Source organism: Podarcis cretensis (assembly GCF_951804945.1).
Source record: "Podarcis cretensis genome assembly, chromosome: 5".
NCBI lineage: Eukaryota > Metazoa > Chordata > Lepidosauria > Squamata > Lacertidae > Podarcis > Podarcis cretensis.
Genome location: NC_137174.1, coordinates 34,794,570 through 34,818,224, shown reverse-complemented (window position 1 = coordinate 34,818,224; position 23,655 = coordinate 34,794,570). Strand labels below are relative to the sequence as shown.

Below are 23,655 nucleotides of genomic sequence, written 5' to 3'. Positions count from 1 at the left end.
CCAGCTGCAGGATTTGGGCCCACTATCACAGAAATTTGAATGTTACAATGAAGAATTTAAGAGTTTTTAAATGTATATTTGAAGGAAAAAAACCCTTTGCTTGTGAACTTTCCATTTTTCCCCCTGCAGACAAAATGTTCATAAAATCATTGCTTTATTGAGTCTACACAAGAAGTTCCACCTATAATGACCCTAGACACAGGAAGCGTGTGGATGTTTGTCGGAGACATCAATCACTTTTACTCTTTGCCCCTAGAAAAAGCGACAGAAGTTCTTGACTTATGTATGACACAGTTTATTTAAGATTGATGAATTCTAATGATATCAGGAAACTTAAGACAGATAGCACTCCTTCAGATTACTTAGATTTCTTGCATATTGCTTGCCAGGGATCCACTTTCTGCAAAGGTTCCTGCCTGTTTGAAGAAAAAACTGCTTTGTTTCAGAAAAGCCAGTTGAACGGGGTTCATTTCTTACTTGTTGCAAAAGCCTGGTGTGCTTAAACTATTACCACGGCTGTTGGAGCAACTGTGTTGTTGCCTTTTGTAAAAGGAAAATGGATCCTATGGAATAAGAGGCAATATATTTTTCTGAAATTCTGAAATTCTTCCATCTGGATCCAGCTAGAAGTCGGGTTCCTAGAGGAGACTCATGTGTGTAAATGAATGCTGAATACAGAATTCCCCACTCCAATCTAGCAACCAAGATGCTACATATAGAGGCCAATAAACAAAGATCTGGAATCCCAGGAAATCTGGAAGAACAGAGCACTTGGATGCAGCTCTGCCCCAGCTTCTCTTTCCTGCCAAACAGTGGGATCCAAGCTTCTTTCACTGATCAGGCTATGTGTGCACACCCTTGGCTGTTGCACAAACATTAGGATGGATCATGGCTTTTGAGTTTCAGTATTATTTCATTTCTGGTGTTTGAGTTTTTCCATTTTTGGCTAGCTGTTTCAATCCATCATGGAACTAAGAATGGGAAAAGGGTCATAGCTCAGTTGCAGAGCAAATGTTTGCATGCAGAGGTTAAATCCCCAGCATCTACAGACAGGGATGGGATTGTCCCCTGCCTGATACACTAGAGAGCCACTGCCAGTAAGTCTAGAGACTCTAGAGTCTAGACAATACGGAGCTAGATGGTCCAGAGGTCTTATTCAATATAAGGCAGCTTACTGTGCTCTACCAATACTCCTAGGCTGACATAACTACCCTATTGCAAGGAAGAGCCGTTCTGCTTTTCACAAGGTTACACTCATTCATGCAGCGCTTACATTTATGACTGCAATTGATGTAATAATGTGTAGTTTTGTTGGTCAGCTGGAAGGGAAATGTTTTCCTTCAACTTCCCACTGTTGGAAGTTTTGCATTTATCCTCTATTTTGTGTGTTATGTCTACAAAGCTTTAAAAATTAGTACTGCATTTACTGCACAATCCATTTAGCATTGCCAAATTGCCCAGGCTCCTCTCAAAATTATGCATTCAATAAAAAGAAAACAGCTGCCAACATGAATAATTTCAAACAAAAGCAAGTACGCCATCCAGGCTAGTAATGCAGGCATTACAAATAGGATTTGTTTTCTTTTGTCATTTATTTTTATAGCTGAATAGTTCTGCGACAACCAACCAATACATAAACAGAAAATCACTGACAAAGCCTATAAAAACATATATATATTTTAAAAAATAAGCATCACCCACCCAATTTGAATTGTGTTTGTTTTTATCAGGCTGTGTGTATTTTGGAACCCCATATAAGCATCCCTCACAGTCCATCTGTACTTTGTACTTATAATGAATATTTGTAGTTCTCTGAATGGTTTTCAGAGCAATAATTTGCCAGTTGTATTATGGTAAAGAATCAAGTCAATTGGGGAATGACCCAGTAGCCTCTTTTCTCAAGCAGAAAGGAGGGCATGGAAGGGCTCTGTCTAGGAATGTGTCCTAATTCTGCTATCCCTCACTCTGCCAGCTTTGAACTGCTGTTGAATGTTCAGCTGTGATGTTCGGCACACTGATACACAAGCAGACATTCATGGTAAAAAGCCTTATCATGCCATAGGACAAACACAGGTGGAACTTTTTAAGAACAATGGGATTGGTTCGTAAGCACCTTCATTACATTCATTCAATCCATACATACATACTTTTTCTGTCCCAAGTCAACTTCTGAAACTACTACTTCAATCCAGCAGCTCCATAGTACATATAGATCTCTGCGTGAGCTGTCCAACTCATTTTAATGTTGAGGAAGGCCCCAGGAACCCCACAGGTATTTCATTCCTAGCTTATGTGCTTTTCAAATGTTAGAAAGAGGTTCACTTAGAAGCCTTTTAAAAAAAAATGGTTTAACTCTCCCACTGAAATAAATTGGAAACTTCTTAAAAGTTAATGTCTCAATTTTAGCATTCTTTTCTATTACACCTGAATTATAGATGACCTGCCATTTTTCTTTTCTTTTTAGGATTATTAGTTTAGCTGTCAAGCCATTGGTTGTAGGATACTTCTGGTGGCCTTAATTGGACTACTGTAGAATAAAGCCCTCCCTCCTCTCTCTCTCTCTTTCTCTCTCTCTCTCTCTCTCTCACACACACACATACACACCAACCAACCATACATGTGAGACATTTGTACATGTATCTCATCCTAGCTCTTGAAACCAAACTGCTAAATTGCTCAAGTTTACTCCTATTGGAGAAAATGTCAATTGAATTCAAAAGAAGAATCCAGGCAGAAAGCCTTTTTAAGTGACCAAATTGTCTCTCTTTTAGTGACCGCAAAGAAACTGAGAATGAAAGAGTGTTTCCTCATCCACTGCAGACTGGTGATATCAAGTCATCCCAGAGCACAGGGTTGTTAAACAAATCAGCTTTTGGTCTGGAGCTGCATGCAAATGGATATTACTTGAGCAGTGAAGTTGCTATGGAAGTGTATGCACTGAATTGTGTTCAGGTGAACAGTTTCCTTTCCAGGATTAAGTTTAAGAAAATGTGTTCCTCCAGTTAGTAGAAAGAGGTTGTGCAGAAAGGTGATTGGATGTTAACTGCCTCATCACAAATCTACCTTTCATTGCCACCGTTGCCCACTTAATCCATGGAGCAAATTTCAACTTTTTCATTCTTCTTCTTCAAAAACTAACATGATGAACAAACATCTAAAATGAGTACTGGTGCTTTTGGGGTTTTTTTGTTTTTTAAAAGGGGACAGCCACCAGAAGTATGTGAGAAAGCAAATGTTAGAGAACTGAATAAGCAAATTTCTCCAAAGTATGTCTGTTTAATGGATTGCAAATGTGGTTTTGCCCCAACAGAGGGGGAAATGTAGTAACTGGCTGTATTCCTAACTGCAGGGTTACTTCCGGAAGGTGGCATTGGGTGACTTTTGCTCTGCTCAATGGCAATTAAGCTGTGGAATACCTCAAGCCAGTGGGAGTGGTAATCAGGGGATTCAGAGTGTGGTGCCATCAGTATCTACTTTTAGCCATGTGAATCAAGTGAGCAGGATAAGGGCTAATAAGCTGGATCCTGACAAGCTACAGGTGTGGGTTTGTGGTTCTCGGCTCCAGGTATGGCATACTCTAGAAGGGGTTACACTTGGAGGTATTTCTAGGCCCAGCTGTGGACTGGGTGACCTCAGTTGCTTGAAGTGTGTCTGGCCCACTTTGGCTGGTCAGCCAGCTGCAGACATTCCTGCACAGAAAATCCACAGGAGCCCATCCTCTGGTAGCCTCTTGATCTGATTACTGTGTGATGACCTTGAAGATGACATGAGAACTGCAGCTGGTGTGGATAATAGGGATTATAGGGTTTGTTTTTTGTTTGGTAAACATGTTTTTAATATCAGTTTGAAGTGCATATATATCAGAGAAGCTCATCTGTTTTGTTGAGACTGATGAATTTCTGAATTGAAATCAATGCTAGCATGTGGTTCATTGCAAAAGGCACTGTAACTGAAGAATACACGATGCGAGGAGACAGGATGCAGAGTTGGTGAGCATGCTGGAAAGGGAAGTTTGCAAGTCCTTCCAACAGTTTGAGGCCAACTATTCTTATGTGTATGTATGTATATGTGTGTGTGGCCACCTGTTTTGTGTTTGCACTTTTAGAAACTTTATAGGGTCCAGATGTTAAAATATATCAACGGAATTAACTTTTATCTTCACTTGTAGTTCAAAGTTCAGCATTTTAGCTACTTGAGGAGTCATTGTGTGCCCTGATTCCAATCTGCCATTTTCTCCCCCCCCCCCTCTTAAGGTCCAGTTGAAAAGCGATGAATCAAAAACGTTTGCAATGAAGATACTAAAGAAACGCCACATAGTGGACACAAGACAGCAGGAGCACATCCGCTCAGAGAAGCAGATCATGCAAGGGGCTCACTCAGATTTTATTGTGAGGTACTATTGTGGTTTCCCTTGATAAATCCTTACTGGTTGAAGGTTGTATCTCAGCGTTAGAGCATTTGTTTTGCATGCAGAAGGCCCCACCCCACTGTCTCCAAGTAGGGCTTCGAGAGACCTGTCTGAAATCCTGCAGAGCTGATGCCAGGCAATGTTGGCGATACTGAGCTTGAAGGATCACTGATCTGACCTACCATAAGGGTGTGTGTGCAGATGGAACTTGCTTTTCAACCCCACTTGCAGTGTTTGATTAAACATAGATTATTCCTTATGTGTTCTAAACATTACAGCTAACATTCAAACGGCCTGAGGCATCAAATGCAACAGCTTTGATTTATACCAATACCTTGATAATCCAATCTCAAACCCTTTCAAGGAGACTTCAAAAGCATGGGAGAACATTCAAACAGGGGAAGGGAACACACCTTCCATCCCTTCTTCGCTGGCAGTTTTAACAACCTTAGCAAGAGACGGAAGAAGGGGTGGAGCAAGCTGTGCTTGTACATGTGTGCATAGTGTGTGAATTATCTTTTACTCTATCTTTATGTATGATTTATGTGAGAGTTGCAGTGTAGTCTGTATTTGAAGGTAAAACCTAGCACAATATAAAACTTCCAAAATAACAGAAGAGATCAAAATACAGGAATATATATATGCATTTTATTAGTAAAGATACAAGGCATTTTTCTTCCAAGTGGACTCAACGTAAGATGGGGGGGGGGGGGAGAGATAAGCATGCTAAGCTTTAAGCCCCATTGCTGTCCCCGTCACTTTCAATGAGTTGGAATGTTAACTTCTGCAGTCAGGTGCCTCTCTGCCTGTATAGGCTGCCCTATACAATGTTGCTGGATGCATCAATTGACTAAGTGAAATCATATGCATGTTGACTTAGAAGCGAGCCCCACTGAGTTCAGTGAGTCACATCCAAGCAAATGGGCATAGCATTATAGTTTCAGAATATCAAAAATATCATCCCTAAACTCTCTGGAGATCAGTTCTTCCTTCCTGCCCCCTAGATTATAATAATACATAGATTATATTGATTAAAATGTTCAAATCCTAGTACTATTATTATTATTATTAATTAAATTTGTTTAACACCCCCCCATACCTGTAGAACTCAGGGCAGTTCACAACATAAAATTACAGTTTTCTTCTCCCTCTCGAATAGGCTATACAGGACGTTCAAGGACAGCAAATATTTATATATGTTGATGGAAGCCTGTTTAGGTGGAGAGCTTTGGACAATTCTCAGGGACAGGTAAGGGAAACTGCATCATTCCTTTGGATAGGAAATGAAATTCTTCCAGCATACTGAATGGTCACTCTCACTAAGAATTAGTGAGAATAAACTACTGATAATAGGGAGAAAGTTAGTAACCAGCAGCATTAACATAATAGCACAACAAAGGGAAGAAGGATATAATAATTATTTACCGAAAGTTACTTTTCTTTTGTCCTTCAAAAAAATGTCAGTAGTAAATTCCTAACCTTTAATAAAAAAAAACAAAAACCACACACACACAAACACATTCAAATTGCAAGGCGCTGGGGTTTGTTTATTTACTTATTTAAAAAAAAAAACTTTGAAATGCTTGTAATTCTTTTTTGCTGATAGTCATGGTATATACTGCCATCTAGCTTTGAAAAGGGTTTATCTTTTGCTTTTCCTCAGACCATCCATTAATATTACTTAGTAACTGAAACATTATGGTATCAAAACAGCATTCACCTCTGGAAATAGAAAAAGTTTCAGTAGATTTAAAGGTAATTTCCTGACCAGTTATAAGGCAGAAATAGAAATGTTAACCTATGATTGAAACTCAGCTTACATTGAAATTCAAGGTAGAAGCTGAATTTATATTGGGGGGAAATGCTTGGTACAATATTTAAATGGCTCGTAAATGATTGGATTTTTGAAACACTTTCAAAGCTTCAGCCCAGGGTTTAAAGTGCTCTCTTTAAAGTATTTGTGGGGAATGTAAGAGTAGAATAGTTGTTGAAAACAAGTTTGTACCTGCAGACTTTTTTTCTATTAACGGGGGGTGGGGGCATACTGCAAACATCTTTCTAATAAACAGTTTGGAGTATTATTAAAGAATTTAAGATCTAATATTTCCAATTCCTGAAATACAATGTTTGACAGCTGACTGTAATATATACCAATTATTTTCGACCTTGCGGTATGCTCGTGAGAATATTGTGGTATCAATACCTTTCTTTGTTCCCACTGGAATACTTTTATTTTTATTTTTAGTGCAGCATGTGAGGAAGATATTTGTGGCTTTTAAAAAATCATAAGCCTTCAACAACTAAGCAAACAAGCAAAGAAATATGATTCCATGATAACCTTACAGCTGTTTCACAGTAGTGTTTTTCTGGCAGCCAGTGGGGCTGCTGCAGTCAAGTCATTAAATATATGAAATATGCTTTCCTGACACCACAAGTCCTTTAGGTTGTTTTTGTATGCATTACATGCTAAAAATGGTTGAACGATGCTTTCTCAGTTTGTAAGGTTTACTGCTGCCAGTGGAGATAAAAGCAATTACTCCACACTTAAAGCCCTGTATGTAGTTACACAAGTCACTGCAATGTCCCCCAAAGTACTTTTCAGCCATGCAAAAGACAACCTTTCTTACAGTGCAGACCAAAACTAATCTGATGCCTACCTTCATAATGATGGAGCTTCTAGGTTCTTTGTGTCCCAAATTAGACATGCTCTGTGGTTCTAACTGGCCAGTCCCTGCTATTTTGATCCTTCCCTACAGGGTAAGGGAGGGGGGCATTTGTCACCTAGGATTTAGGTTTCTAAGGAAAATGGACAAAGTGGCTTATGAGTGTTTAGGGTGGTTTGTGAGAGATTAGCAATTGGTGAAGCCTTCTCTAGTATGACTTGTAACCAAGCTCAGCAACCAGGCTCAGCAATTTCCCCCTCCTCCATCCAAACAAAACTGGGGGATATCTAGGCTTATTCTGAACCCAATTACTAGTCAGATTATACTGCAGCATCCACTGCGTCATAACGAGGACCATTAACAGGGTCAGGTTCATCCTCAAAATCCCCAAGAGGCCCCAGTACCCATTACCTGCTCAACTAGCAGGTATAGAAGGGAAGGGATGCCTTTTTGCTCCTTTTCTCATCCAAACCCTCCAGCACCTGCAGCACATTTCTGTATCAGTAGCTCCAGAAGAGCTCTGTCTCACTGTATGTCAGATGGTAGGGGGATATAGCACTGGGCATCAGGAGATGAGCTAAGTTGACTGGTTTAAGTTTATATCAGAAGAGAGAGTCCTTAAAATGATACGATTTGCCTCTCTGCTGGTGTTGTGTAATAACTAAGACATTGAGCTATGAACCAGGGTGCCCTAAGTTCAATTTTAACCTTTGTCATGAGATGATGTCAATTTATATCCTGCCCTTGCTCCTGAAGGAGCCCATGGTGGCAAGTGGCCTTAAGGTAAGTTGCTACTGTATTTCATTATCTGCAACATGGAGATTAAAAAAAAACCCCAAACAGATGTGTTTGTTACAGAAACAATGTGTATGAAATGTTTTAAATACAAATATGTTCATGTGAAGCATAAATGTAAAGCACTGTTGATCTCTCAGTCTTTCTCCTCTCACTTCCCACACCCCATATCCCTGCTTGCAGAGGTTCATTTGAAGATTCTACAACCAGATTTTATACTGCATGTGTGGTAGAAGCTTTTGCCTATCTGCATTCCAAAGGAATCATTTATAGGGACCTCAAGCCAGAAAACCTCATTTTAGATCACCGAGGTTATGCCAAACTGGTGAGTACTCATGATGTTTGTCTTCCAAAAAGCAATAAAATATTACATTGAGATGCTCACTGCATTGTAGTTAAGGGTCTGTCTCCTTCGCCATTATAATAAAATGCCTTCTCCAATGGGTTTATAACAGCCATAAAATAGTGCTTCTGGCTGAACAGCAGTACTCAGTTCTGTACTGCCAGGACAAATCAGTTTGTAAAAAGGACTAATGAAAACAAATTAATCTCACTGTTTCCGAATCTTAGGCGAGCAGAAGTTGAAGTTCACAGTTGGTTTTAAATAGCCTTTGTGGCATTATGCTCGGAAATTTATTGTTCATAACACATGATTCCAGTACTAGATAAAGAGCTTGACATCTTCCCCAACATTTCATCCAAAGAAACACTAAATCTATAACGGCTCTTTTTCAAACCATACCTTTGTTATTTCTGCGAATAGTCCGTTATTTCAATCCCCTAGTTTTTGTGTGCTGTGCTACACTATTATCGATAAAAAAATAATTAGGCCTCAGACATGCCTGACTTATTACATGCTGTTCTTGAAAGAGATCTTCATGGCTGCAGATGGGACAATCGTTAAGGCTGATAGGAGTGCCTTTCCTTTTATGCTATAAACCATCAAGTGTTCAAGTACAAACCACACAGAATCACAGAGCTGGAGGAGGGGCTCATTGCCCATCTAATCCAACCCCTGCTTGATGCAAGAAATCCAGAACTAAAGTGTTCCTAACAGGTGGCTGCCCAGCCTCTGCTTGAAGACCTCCAGTGAGAGCTCACCACCCATCTAGGCCATTAGTGCCATTAAGAAGCTTATTCTAATGTTGAGACAAAATCTACTCTCTTGTAACTTAACCCCAATAGAATCATTTTGAAACTAGGGACAGCTGAACCTGTTTAACACTGCTCTACGTTATTTATTTACAGGCAACCCCTGCTTTGCGTGGGGGTTACGTTCTGGGTCACTGCGTGTGTTGGTGGAGTGTGCATAAGCCCACCCTCTTCCCGATTCGGAAATGGCCCATGCGTGCATGGTTGCACACTTTTTGAATGCGAGCAAAACAGAAGTTGCCTGCATATGGTTAGCTCCTACATAAAAGAGCCAGTTATGATGGCTGACAGATGGACAGATCAAATTATTGACCATCTGTAAAACTCGAAGTCTTAAACAAGTGTTATGAACTCATTTTGTTTTTGTACAAATCTTAAGTCTGAAAGATGTTCCTACATAGCTTCCTGTACTTCTGCTTTCTGTGACAGCCCTATATGGCAATCAACATTCTCACTCTGAGTATATTCCCATGAAAGATTTCTTTCTGAACTGGTTTTTTCTAAGCAAAGCATGAGCATCTCCTCAAGCCTTTGTGTCTGCATAATTGCTCTTTATTTTTTTCTTTCTTGATGGGTGTGTGAACTTTCTTTCACAGGTCGATTTTGGCTTTGCAAAAAAAATAGGATTTGGAAAGAAAACATGGACTTTTTGTGGAACTCCAGAATATGTAGCCCCAGAGATCATCCTGAACAAAGGTCACGACATTTCAGCAGACTACTGGTCACTGGGAATCTTAATGTATGAACTCTTGACTGGCAGGTATGGGCATTGAATTGGAGCTACTGATAAAAATAGATCAGCAAATTAGAGAATATTTCTGCCTTTGTCACTTTGATTAGGAGCACTAGAGGTTCAGAGCTTGCATATGCAATGATTATGCCCCCCCCCCCAAAAAAAGGTCTAAAAACTTATTGTTGAGGTTGCTCATTATTATTTTGCTCTGGTTCACAGTCAGCATTCTAGCAAATAAAGGGTATGGAACAGACAGAAGGGGAAAGGTTGGACAACAGAGGTGCAGAGTTACAAATTTAAATCTCTTGGTTTCCATTCCTTGTTCTTCTGGGAGCCATTTGTTGTTTTTTGTACAGCAAACACATGTAAAACAGGTCTGTTTTTACACTTCTAAGAGGCAGCATAGCATCTGTCAGGAATGATTTAACAGTGGGTGGCTAACCTGTGGCCTTCCAGAAGCATGGTCAGGGATTGTGGGAGTTGGAGTCCAACAACATCTGGAGCACCACAGCTTAGCCTTTAAAGCAGGCATCCACAAACTCGGCCCTCCAGCTATTTTGGGGACTATAACTCTCATCATCCCTGACCACTGGTCCTGTTAGCTGGGGATGATGGTTGCTGTAGTCCCAAAACATCTGGACGACTGAGTTTGGGGGTGCCAGCTTTAAAAGGACAATGTATTCCTGTAAAGCACTTTGAATGCTAAGATGTGGTACTGAAACCGTTTCTAATAACAATAGCACACCTTGTGTAATTTCCAGATATTACAACTTAAGAAAACTATGTTATTTGGTAAGCAGACAAATTATCACTTGTTGTCTAGAAATAATAGAATAGCCACAAAAAGTTATTCAGTTTTAACTCACGCAGGACAAAACAATTTCATGATGCTATGGTCTAGGGTCCTCATTATTTTAGCATTAGCAAGCTACAATTCACAAAACATGCTGGAAAAATATTGTCCTCCAAAATATGTTTTGGCCATGGTTGTGGCATTTTTTTTAAAGAACACCAAAGGCCTTTATTCAGCTAAACTGTTGTGCTAGCGGAATGTAAACGTTAAAGGAAACATTGCTGTGTAAGACAATATTTCACTTAGTTGGGAAGTCATTAAGGCACCCTATCCTTTCCTTTTTCTATCCATGAACTTTAAGCACATAGGAATTCTGAACCAACCCCTTTTCTATCTCTCCCCTACAGGAGAGTTTTCAGAATTGTTGTGCGATAAAATCAGGGTCAAATATATGCATTTTAAAGTACCTTTGACTGTTCCTAGAATGATGCACTCAGTATAATTCTCAGATTTTCCCAACATGATGACTATATTACAACTCAGAAGGAATTATGATAAGAGTTGTATTACCTTACACCAAAGAAACACAAAAATTCTGCATTCTGTCAGAGTTTAAAATAAATAGGCATATCACATTAAAATGTGTGTTTCCCTGTGTTTAAAGTTGCAGAACTTAATATGTATTTGCTGCTGGTAACATGGGTATTGCTGGTTTTAAGGGCCTACACATCATTCTTTCCCAACCTGATGCCCTCCAGATGTTTTGGACTACCGCTTCCATAAACCCCAGCCATTGAGTAGTAGTCTAAAACAACTGCAGGACACCACAATGGGGAATGCTACTGTAGATGGTACAGCATCTAGTAACAGCACTAAAATCAGCTTGAACGTAACTGCTAGATAATGAATGCTCTTGAGTTTAACACATTTTTATTGCCTCATCTTATAACATTGACGACATATTAAAACAGATTTTTAACTTTGGGTTTTTCTTTTCTTTTCTTTAGTCCACCATTCTCAGGCCCAGACCCCATGAAAACTTATAACATCATACTAAGGGGGATTGACATGATTGAATTTCCAAAGAAGATTGCCAAAAATGCTGCTAACCTAACTAAAAAACTATGCAGGTAAACACTTTGTAGATTGCATTTGTAGTTTTGTCAAGAAGGGAATGTGAATTAGCACCACAAGTTCTTGCTATTTTGATGCTGGTTGTATTCTATAGAATTTTTGTGCATGTTTTGGTATTTGGGTTGGTCCTGATGTACTTCTGAATAGATGTTGTTGTTGTTGTTATCAATTCTTTTACCTGCCCTTCACCAGCAGGTCACAGGGTGGATTGCAACAACCTAATGTTCTGAATTAAAACAAAATAAAAAAATTCCTTCCAGTAGCACCTTAAAGACCAACTAAGTTAGTTCTAGGTATGAGCTTTCGTCTGCATGCACACTTCTTCAGATACACTGAAACAGAAGTCACCAGACCCTTCTATATGGTGAGAAGGTGGGGAGGGGTATTACTCAGAAGGGTGGTGGGAATGGGTGATTGGCAGATAGCTGTGATGAGCCTGTTGACGACTCTTAACGACTGCAATAGGTCTTACAGGAAAAAGCAAGGGGTGAGAAGGTGAAAAATGGCTTTGTCATGTATAATGAGATAAGAATCCAATGTCTTTGTTCAGACCAGGTCTCTCCATGGTTTTAAGTTTGGTAATAAGTTGCAATTCAGCAGCTTCTCTTTCCAGTCTATTTCTGAAATTCCTTTGTAATAGAACAGCTACTTTGAGATCTTGTATAGAATGTCCTGGGAGATTGAAGTGTTCTCCTACTGGTTTCTCTGTCTTGTGATTCCTGATGTCGGATTTATGTCCGTTTATCCTTTGGCGTAAGGTTTGGCCTGTTTGTCCAATATAGAGAGCTGAAGGACACTGTTGGCATTTGATAGCATACACAATGTTAGACGATGAGCAATTAAATAGTCCCGAGATGGTATGTGTGATGTTGTTGGGGCCAGTAATGGTGTTGTCCGGGTGTATGTGGCAGCAAAGTTGGCATCTGGGTTTATTGCAGGCTCTGGTGCCAGTGTCCGTGTTAAGTCTGGTAGTAGTATTATTGTGGGTTAGGAGTTGTTTAAGATTGGGTGGCTGGCTGTAGGCAATGAAAGGTCTTCCTCCCAGAGCTTGAGAAAGAGAACTGTCATTGTCCAGGAGAGGTTGTAGATCTCTGATGATGCGTTGTACTGTTTTAACTTGGGAGCTGTATGTGATGACTAGAGGTGTTCTGTTATTTTCTTTTTTGTGTCTGTCTTGCAGCAAGTTCTCTCTGGGTATCAGTCTGGCTCTGTATATAGCCAGGCACTACGTTACAGCCGCATCTCTTCTAATTCTACAGACAGAGACTCTCACCTAAGAGATCTACAGCAAACCTTTTTAGAACTAAAATACCCAGCAGATGAAGTTAGACAACAGATCAACAGAGCCAGACCTATTGCAGTCGTTAAGAGTCGTCAACAGGCTCATCACAGCTATCTGCCAATCACCCATTCCCACCACCCTTCTGAGTAATACCCCTCCCCACCTTCTCACTATATAGAAGGGTCTGGTGACTTCTGTTTCAGTGTATCTGAAGAAGTGTGCATGCACACGAAAGCTCATACCTAGAACTAACTTAGTTGGTCTTTAAGGTGCTACTGGAAGGAATTTTTTTATTTTGTTTTGACTATGGCAGACCAACACGGCTACCTATCTGTTTCTGAATTAAAGGCAGTTATAAAGCATACTACATTCACAATAATAGGGTGGGTCTTGAAAACACATCTCAGGTGTCAAAGGCCTGGGTGTAAAATAGACATGGTTGAGATTACAGCCTTAGAGTCATGCTTGGACAGTCCACTGTTTTGATTGTTAGCTCCCTTGCATACTACTGAGAACAACACTGGGATAGAGAATGTTTAAATAAATAGAGGACAGTAGAGAATGGAATTACCTGCCAGCTTTTTCATCCCACTCTGTTGTGTGCTGGGGTGTTATTTTTTCTTTTTCTTACAGGGACAACCCATCAGAAAGACTAGGGAACTTAAAAAACGGTGTCAAGGATATTCAAAAGCACAAGTACGTATGTTTCAGATGCTGAAAAGTTATTACCATCAGCAACAGTCCTGCCCCAGTACTAAACGGAGGGAGAAAATTCTGAGAGAAGCAAGGGCAACAGGAGAAGTATATACGCAGTGTTTAGGCTTTCTTTTAGTTTGAAGCTTGAAACAAGTTCATTGCTTATTATGAGGCATCTGTTTTGAATTTAAACCACCTCTAGGCTTTTGGGGTGCAACCAATATTTCTTTGTGCAGTCCCTATTCCCACTGATGGGAATTCAATGGACTTGAGCTTTATAGCTCCTAAAACTGGGTGTCATTGGCTCTGTGAGCTATTTACATTGAAACAAATACGTGGAACGTTGGTTAATATATTGGTGGTTTTTACTTGACAATAATTTATATATTTTTTAAAAAATACCAATGCAGGAATAGTTCCCACTCAACATATCAATGAGGTGCCAAACATCATGCTTTCTGTATATATATGTCCCATTTTGTTTGACATTTACCATGTATAGAGAAATGCCATTCTTGTTCCTATAGTGCTATATATGCAGTGTGACTTTTCACTAGCGGAAGTGGTTGTGGGTGGTGCATAATGAGGCACCCCATTTACCCACTCCCCCTACCAACTGCCATAACTGCCACCCTCTATGCCATATCCCATACAGTTGTAGACAGTTCCCCCAACCCTCAGGAGACTTAGGGGGGCTGCAAATCCTGCTCCTTGCCTTATAGTATCATTTCCCTGTTTTTAGGTGGTTTGAAGGCTTTAACTGGGAAGGTTTAAGAAAAGGTACATTGACACCTCCTATAATACCAAGTGTGAGTATACCATTTATTCTGTTATTCATTCATACATGCTAGATGAGAATTAAGAATTTTTTTGGAGACACTCACTGCTACAACAACAAACAGCTTTGGTTGAAAGCTCTGTGGGCCTCCAGCTATACTGGAGCTTATCTATATAAGCATGTTTCTCACTGATGCTGTTGTCAGGGGCATGCATTAAGAGTGCAGAGTTTTCCCTGACGTTGATGCATCAGAGCTTGTGCACATATGTAGAGATGGAGTCCTGGACTGAGATGTATTTCCAGAGACATTTTGTTTTCTTTTTATTGTAGTAAAGCTGCTTGTTTGCTTTAGCTCTCTTGTGCTTCGCCCTTTACTCCTTCCTCCTGTCTCTCCAACATGCCCTTTATTTCCTTCCCAATTGCCAAGTTCCTGCGATTCTATACCCGTGCTAAAGGCTGTGCTTTTGCTGTCAGGCATATATCTATCACTTGCAACTGCTGTACTAACTCCATGCTAGTCCAAATGATAAAGCAGAGTCAAAGCTGATGGCACACCCCACCACCACTCCCCACCAAAAAAAGTACAGTAGTCCAAAATAGTTTGCTTTTGGTACCTCTTCACTCCCCCTCCACCAGTCATAAACTACTGTGTTTGGAGGAATCTTTGTATAAGTGACTAAACAGAAGCACAGCTGTTTCTGTACCAGAGCTCCAAACTTCATGGATGTACCTCCATGTTTCCTACTGTAGCAACAGGGAATGAAGCAATGGGAGAAAGCTCTCCATAGTCACTATATACCGTATTTTTCGCCCCATAGGACGCACCGAGTTTTTTGGGGGGGAAATAAAGGAAAAAAAATTATTTCCCCCCCCCAGGCGTTTGTGGGGCCGGCAGCGGGGAGAAGCGCTCTTCTCCCCGCCGCCCACCTGCAGACCAGGTCTGGGGACAGCAGGAGGACGCGCTGCGCCTCCCAGCTGTCCCCGGAGCTTGCGGGGCAGGCAGCGAGGAGAAGCGCACTTCTCCCCGCCGCCCGCCTGCAGATCAGGTCCGGGGACAGCAGGAGGACGCGCTGCGCCTCCCAGCTGTCCCCGGGGCTGGCAGCTGGGAGAAGCACGCATCTCCCCGCCGTCAGCCTCCAAACCACATCGGGAGACAGCAGGATGGCGGCGTTCCGCCTCCCCGCTGTCCCCCGACCTTGTGGGACTGGCGCTGCGGCTCTCCTGAAGCCTGGATAGCGAGAGGGGTCGGTGCGCACCAACCCCTCTCGCTCTCCAGGCTTCAGTGAAAGCCTGCATTCGCCCCATAGGACGCACACGCATTTCCCCTTCATTTTTGGAGGGGAAAAAGTGCGTCCTATAGGGCGAAAAATACGGTACTTGCAAACATTCACCTTTTAAGCCCACAGATTTTTCCAAAAGGAGGAATGGTGAAAGCTCTGGTTGTTTTAGGGTTTTTCTTTGGATACAATCTAATTTGATATATTTTAGTTTAGATAACAAATATTCTCAGATCCTCAGCAACCCTTTCCCCATATTATATTGCTAAGCAATGTATAATCCTGAAAGCATGAGCTTCATGACTTAACCAAATTGTGTTTTTCCAATGTTCGAATAAAAGTGAATTTTTGATTTTGATTCATACAGTGAACTATGCTTTAATATTTCACTTTTCTGGTTTTAAGAATTCACTGTGAAAACTGAAGCACCCACTTCCCCGTCTGCAACTCATGTGATATATTGAAAAACAATCCATCAATTTTGAAAATCCCTAAAACAAATAGTAAATTACAAATTAAAGCAGCAAATTATGAATGAATTTATCACTTTTAAATGTACAAAACCTTGAAATTTATTTAGGAGTCATGAAGCTTAGTTTTCTGAAAATAGTGGGTTCCCCTCTATCTTTAGGTACCGACTGTTACCTTCTCCCCACTTACCCAAGCAGTCAGAAGTTCCAGGGGCAGCGCTTCCGAGTTTAGTTTCCTTTGGATGAGCGAGCACTGGAGACTTAAGGTGTCTTTGTACTATTTGCTTTATTTCCAAATATCCAAGCAGAACCTAAGTGGAGACAAACAGGCAGTCCTGAAACCTAGAAATTCCATTATGCTGTATGGATCCCTAGAGAGAGAGAGCTCCTCCATCACCCCAAGATGCTTTGCCTTCAGCCAACTCAAAACTCTCTTTCCTTCTCTCCATGTTTCCAAATTTAACACTGTCACCTGTTGTTTCTTTTCAAAATATACTTATATGGATAAAATAACATTTCCTTCACCACCAACTTCTGCTGTGGTCAGGGGCTTCCCCCCCCTTGACCCCATAGAAAAAGGAATGATAAGGATGCATAAAATGCTTTATGAATTTGTAAGCTTTATAACTAGTTTTTAACACACAAATGTGCGGTCTCCTGGAGAGGAGCTAAGTCAAGGCTTGGTTTCCCAAGTTGTCCAAACTGGGATTTGTGGTTTAGCAGGCTCCTCACTAATTTTGAGCTGTAATCAAGAACAAACCTTGCCTGCAGCATTCATGGAGTCATAGTCTGGCTTACTGTGTCATGCAAACTAGCCCACTGTATCACTGGCTTTCATGTTTATAATACAAACATATATTTTTGTATCTGTGGTGCCCTATGCTTAACCATTGCTATTTGGGCCCAACCATTTCCAATTACGTCTGTTCTACTAGCGTTGTGTTTATTCTGGCCATTGTACTGGTTCTTGTTTTTCTACTGCAACAGCCATTTGTATATAATTCAATAAACAAATCAATTCTTTTCAAGAACAAAGCATGTACTATTTTTATCTGTACCTTATAGAATTGGTATGATTATTGCTACATTTGTGCCCCACCTTTTCCTCCAAGGAGCTCAAGGTGGCGGCCATGGTTCTCCCCCTGTCCACTTTATTCTCAGAACAAACCTGTGAGATAGGTTAGGCTGAGAGATCAAGGTGAATTGCCCAAGGTCACCCAGTAAGTTTCATGGCTGAGAAGGTTTTACAAAGTCTCCTTTTGTACCCTGACCCACTCAGCACCTTTCTCTCATGTCATTTCATGCCTTTTCCAAACTGCTGAATGCTCCTGAACTGCTGTTTCTCATGCAAAATATTCCAAGACAGTGACAGAGCATTCATTGTGGGCGGCCAATGGAGCTAAACAGGGCTGTGCTGTGCCACAGTGGGAAGCCCTGTCCTGCTTCAAGGGGCTCACTCATGTCACCTATGCAAAGCCCAGCACTGCTTTGCAAGACTTACAAAAGTGGTGCAAGTCAGGCAAGGTGCAGCATGCCTATTGCATTCTTCTCAAGCCACCCTCCTGCTTGAGAGCAGCTGAGAAGGACGCAGCAGGGCAGGGTGCAAAATAGTGCCAGGCTTGCAGGCACTGTGAACTCTTGTGTCCTTCTCATAGCACCCTCCAGCTATGGGGGCACTGTGAAAAGGACACAACAGCTCATGACATACTGTCAGGCCCATGGGCTGGCAGGGCATCATAAGAGGTTTGCCCCACAAAAAACTGTGCCCATGGCCCCAGCCCCACCCCCTATGCCTCTGTTCCAAGCATTCATCACAGATCCCATCGCTGCAGATAAATTTCTCATCCAAGTGACCATCAGCAGCCAGTAAAAAAACATTTACATTAGTCAGATCGCAAACTATATAACCAGAAATGCAAAACCCATGACATGCTTGTTCAGAAAATTTAAACAAACAAAACATCTCATGGCAGTACTGTAAATGGAAACTGTAGTATCTGAATTATTGAGCTTTCCAAAGCTGTTCTTTGGAATTCTCACTGGCAAGCATGAAGCTATAGTTTTGAAATCGGAAAACTGTCTAATGATTCCAAACAGCTTGGGCATAAATCATCATCATCAACAGTACAAAGTCTGTTTTTCTCCCCACTGGACAGGTTGCATCTCCAACAGATACAAGCAATTTTGATAGCTTCCCTGAGGACAACGATGAACCACCACCTGATGACAACTCAGGATGGGACATAGACTTTTAATGTATTTCTCTTACCTGCTTCTGCCTTGCTGAAGACAGCTTCCTGAGACATGGCTGCCAGCAGACCTGAAGGAATTGGGAAGGATTAGTGCTCGGGGTCACCATGATGCCTTGATTGATGCTGCTACAGTAACACTACAGTGGCATTAGGACTTCTTGCTTAGATGACAATAGTGCTCTTCACATGTTTTCTGTTTGAACTTAACATAGCAGTTGACATGGTGGTCCTGAAGCAAAGCCTTTTTCACCAGTAATTAAATGTGTTTTCTATCACTGTAATGAACTCGCTCCAGTCATAATTTGAAAGTTGATAGAATAAGATGCACATAATTCTAGCTGCAATATCATTGTATTGCTAATTCTGTTCTGAAATGTTAAGTACTGTAGAATCTACAGTGTGGGATCTGGGGTACTCCCAAAAAAGCAAAAGGAGTGTGTTGGGCCTCTTAAAGCGGGCCAACGTATTAAACCAATGAGGACCACAAAGCTATTGGTCTTGGAGTTCATGTCAAAGCAGTGCTATATAGGTTGTCTTTCTTTTCGAGCAGTATTCATGACAAGAATGAATGTTACCCTTTTCCATATTTAAGTTCTGATGTGCTTTTCCCCTCCCAAACTGATAACAAAAGCACAACTGCTACAGTTTTTACTGAACTGTTAAAGCAAGTATGGGTTGGTCGGTTCTCACACATATGTGAGAACATGGTATATCTAACATTTAATTTTGTTGGTACAGCTACATAAGAGCATGTAGAAGATTATTCATAAAACTACTCATTTTACATATTATATATATATATAATAACTATATTATAAACAAAGACAAATGTGCTTATCAAAAGGTCCTAGAAAGGAAATGATAGCAGCCAACTGGTCCAATAGGAATTTACACTGAACTTAAAATAACATTTACCTTTTAGAGCCCAAGGAGGGAAAATGCAAGACTCACTGCATACTATATAGGTGCTATGTACATTTTTTAATCCATGAAATAACCAAACATCCACAATCATTTTTCAGGAAAATATGTAGCAAAGAATGTGATTGTCAACTAAAATCTCAAAATAATAGTCACACACACACGTTTTTGCTGCTCCTTCATATAGCATTGCCATCATTTGTTTTGCTTTTTGCCAAATCCTTAGTCCCACTGTTTTCTAGCTGTATTTTATTTATTGCAAACGTTAAATAATTCCGCTCTCCTCGTGAAACGTAATACAACCACAAGTTATATCAATCAGTCTAAAAAGCATGGAGCTGAAATGTGTGCAGCTGAAATGGGCCACTTCAAAATCCCATTCATTTCAAAGGGAGAGTTGAGTGCATACGGAAATTAATGAGAGTTTAAAATGTTCCAGTTTGGGTGAATCATACTTACTAGGCTTGAGCTTTCTAACATATATGTGTCACTCTTTTGACAGTAATAGATTATAAAAACATAGAATAATGATAGCAATCTCGGTGAAGACATCTACCAGGAAACATGTACTTCCAATATACTTGCACCTTTAGATGAAGTAATCTCACTGCTAATGCAGCCTTACGTATACAACAGAGTTTTTATTAGTTCAATAAAAAACAACCCCTACAACCCACTTTTAAGATGCCATCACATAATATGAAATGCCACTGAAGATAAACACATCTATCCCCTTGTTCATTTCCGTCAAAGTAACACCACTGCAGTCTCACAATAACCTGAATCCAAAAAAGCAATTTTCATCTCCAGTTTTGCTCTTTATGAGTTAACTTAACCCTCTCTCTTTTTTTTAATCCGTGTATCTCCTAGCTTCCATCTTTTTTGTACTTACACCTCCCTCCTCCTTGATTTGCCCTTTTCAATATTTCACTTCCTTTGGGATTAAAAGGGTTTAAGTTCAGGCAAAACTAACTTGTTTAACTTACTATAAAATCTTGACTTATTCATTGATTCCAGATGGGACTTAAGTTCAACTAACTCACAGGACGATCCAGTGCATGCTTTACTCAGAAGTAAATCCCACTGTTTTCATGCAAAAAAAAAGAATGCATACGATAGCAGCCTCAGTGTAGATCCAACCCAATTTGTTTAATGTAAATTTTCAAACCCTCCCTTGTTTATATGCATTCAAAGCCGTTAGTTATAACTTGCAACAGCACTTTCTGTTAAATGTACGTCACTGCAATTTTTTAAGACTTACATGATTTAGGAAACACAGCAGAATTGTGCTTTCAGTTTGCAATGTTTAGATACAATGCAGTTTTTTTACTAACTCAATATAAACTGCGAAATAGCCCTCAAAATCTTCGTTTCTTAAAAATTAGCAGCTGCTCAATCAACCTTTTCAGTTTCTCAAGGCCGCCAGGCTCCTAGTCTTATACATTGGAAGAGAACATGTGGGTTTAAGGAGTGAAAAAGAGATGCCATGGCCTTCCTTATATACTTGCACATTTGACATTAGCTTAACTCTTTCAGGAGTCATTCCTGTTTGACACTGGTATACATTACAGCAAACTTGTGATCCTATTTCCACCTCATTACTGGTGGAAATAACCAAGATATTTAAGCCCTTTTTAGGAGCAGGAATGCCTTCCCACTATTTGTTGTGGCATCCACGTGATTGATTGTGATAAAACAACCATGAGCATTAGTGGTCAGGAACAACATAAGCGCTGGATCTTAGGAAAGAGCACTCTTCTTCCAGTACATAGGAATATTTGTGGGAACACTAGGACCCAACCACAAAGCAAACACAGCAGCACCATTTGCAGTCTACTTCAGAGCTTCCAAAACTTACACCACTATAACATGACAAGTCTTCCCCTATACTGATGCATTTGAACACTCTTCCTCACACAGCTTCTTATGAGCTGCTTAGAGTTGTTCTGGCCAAACCCAGCATCAGCAAGGACTATGAAGCCTTCTTGACTAGTGAGGTGCAGCTAGACAGAGATATCACCATTTCCTAAGTACTGTACTGGATTGTGCTGAAGCTGAAGAGGGCATGCTATTTGTTTGCTTACTACAATTTATCAAACGAGACATAAAACTATATTAAAATATTGCAATTAAAATATGGGTAAGTAAAGCAGAAGGAAGTGAAGTAAAAACAAAAATAAATTGCTACTTTATTTAATCCTATAAAATCAGTCTATAGGAGGTACTTTATTGCATACCAGGAATTATTACAGAATCTGCATATGGTAGCTGTAATCACAGACCTCCCAGCATGCAAAAGCTAGTTAACCATTGTGGCAATAATCCCAGATAGTGCTGGATGGACCCATAATCTTTCCAGGGGTTAGCAAACTTTTTCAGCAGAGGGCCAGTCCACTGTCCCTCAGACCTTGTCGGAGGCCGGACTGTATTTTTTTTTGGGGGGGGGGGATGAACAAATTCCTATGCCCCACAAATAACCCAGAGATGCATTTTAAATGAAAGGACACATTCTACTCATGTAAAAACACACTGATTCCCGGACTCTCCGTGGGCTGGATTTAGAAGGTGATTGGGCCAGATCCGGGCCCCGGGCCTTAGTTTGCCTACCCATGATCTTTTCTGTCCAAATCTGGACAGGTTTTTTAAATGAGTAAAAAAAATGGGGGTCAGGCTTTTTCTTTGTAAAATTAACCACATTTACCTTGATTTTACCCTTTGTCAAAATCATTAAACAGGGTTCTCTTTGCTTGCAAGTGCATGAAATCAAATATGCCACTTCAGCGCTATCCTACAATTTAATCCAACAATTCTTCACATTCATGTAGCTATCAACAACTTGAACAGAGGTTTTCTAAACAGATATATTTACTTATTGGAGAATGATGTATATCAACAGTTTTCTAGAAGAACATAATTTCATGTCACTCAGGCTTCTAAAACTAATAGTCAGCCTCCTCCTTTTTAAAGTATAAACCAATAAAAGACAGCAAAAAACTTTACATCATAATTTATCATTTCTGCTGCTCATTAAACCAGTACAGCACAGCATTTGCTACATCTGCCAATTACTTTTATACACCATCCAACACATATGCAATTCTCAACTTAAGCATTTGAACACTATCCGAAGCATTTCCTGACATTTTATACAATAGGGCTAGAACATGACTAGTCATCTTGGACAAAAGTCACCTTGTAGGTGGCAGGTGGACTCACTTCTAAAAAGCACTCCCAGAACTCCAGCTTAATTCATACTCCTACGCTGAGTGAACTTAAATGCAAAATTTGTTCTTTTTGATTAATTGACTTTTCCTGGTTATAAACACGAGAACATGCTATTTCCACTCTAAATAGCTCAAATGACAATGTGTTAAACTAAAAGCATTCAGCTGAAGAGTAGTCACACACAAATTTAGTAATAATTATGCAAGGAAAGTTTCAAAGGGAGCTTGGTATGAATTATTAGGCTTGATTCCTTCCGTTTGTCCTTGAGCCGCATTCAATAGTATATAATTGGTGCGGTGTGCACTTAATACAGATTTATTTTTTCATATGACTCACTGGCATCTTCTTCACCAAATGTATTTTAAATATCTTAAGCTAGCGTGTGTGTATTAATAAACCCTGCATTTATAAGTAATACATTTTATTCACACACATATATATACAAAAGCATATACACACACATTCACATTTCAGTGTACTGCAACTTACAACTGGTGCACATGCTACTCTTTCCATGCAGATCCCACAGAAGAATGGAATCCATCCCATGGTGAGTTTTCTGTGCCTGGCTAGGACATGAAGCAGGGCCATACTATTACAGAAGTCCCTAGCTCCAACACATATCATTAGTAGCTGCAGGCCAGAGTGGAAAAACCACACAATTTGAGGGTGAGGGCGGTGGGGTGTGTGTGTGTGGAAATAAGTCAACTACATCCTATTCAGAGTAGAAATCAGTGAAGCTAAGTTGGTCATGACCATTAATTTCAATGGGTCAACTCCCAAGTTGACTGAATACAGTGGTGCCTCGCAAGACGAAAAGAATCCGTTCCGCGATTCTCTTCGTCTAGCGGTTTTTTTGTCTTGCGAAGCAAGCCCATTGACGGCTTACCGGATTAGCGCTATTAGCAGTTTAGCGGCTTTTAGCGGCTAAGAAAAAGGGAGGAAGGGGAAAAAACCCGCAGGAACTCGCAAGACATTTTCGTCTTGCGAAGCAAGCCCATAGGAAATTCGTTTTGCGAAGCACCTCCAAAACGGAAAACCCTTTCGTCTAGCGAGTTTTCTGTCTTGCGAGGCAT

The 23,655-nt window shown here is 40.4% G+C and overlaps 1 protein-coding gene and 1 long non-coding RNA gene across 7 annotated transcripts in view; one reads left to right on the top strand and one right to left on the bottom strand.

Moving 5' to 3' along the window:
• Nucleotides 1-18,714, top strand: part of PRKG1 (protein kinase cGMP-dependent 1) — a 660,310-nt gene extending 641,596 nt beyond the window's left edge. For 2 of the 4 annotated variants that reach the window (XM_079976269.1, XM_079976271.1), the window contains 9 exons: nt 4,254-4,393; nt 5,568-5,657; nt 8,050-8,191; nt 9,615-9,778; nt 11,552-11,674; nt 13,594-13,656; nt 14,399-14,465; nt 16,343-16,447; nt 18,338-18,714. In XM_079976269.1, the coding sequence (XP_079832395.1) occupies nt 4,254-4,393; nt 5,568-5,657; nt 8,050-8,191; nt 9,615-9,778; nt 11,552-11,674; nt 13,594-13,656; nt 14,399-14,465; nt 16,343-16,447; nt 18,338-18,436 (993 nt within the window). In that variant the 3' untranslated portion in view covers nt 18,437-18,714. The remainder of the gene's footprint in view (nt 1-4,253; nt 4,394-5,567; nt 5,658-8,049; nt 8,192-9,614; nt 9,779-11,551; nt 11,675-13,593; nt 13,657-14,398; nt 14,466-16,342; nt 16,448-18,337) is intronic. The other 2 variants (XM_079976270.1, XM_079976272.1) reach the window with 1 other exon arrangement.
• LOC307216330 overlaps nt 11,682-23,655 on the bottom strand; it is a 52,746-nt gene continuing 40,772 nt past the window's right edge. Inside the window, exons 3-5 of one of the 3 annotated variants that reach the window (XR_013839019.1) lie at nt 18,451-18,501; nt 16,372-16,492; nt 11,682-11,896 (exon numbers count right to left, since the gene is read on the bottom strand). This is a non-coding gene — a long non-coding RNA (uncharacterized lncRNA). Of the gene's footprint in view, nt 11,897-15,101; nt 15,176-16,367; nt 16,493-18,450; nt 23,368-23,655 lie in introns of those variants that run through there. The other 2 variants (XR_013839020.1, XR_013839021.1) reach the window with 2 other exon arrangements.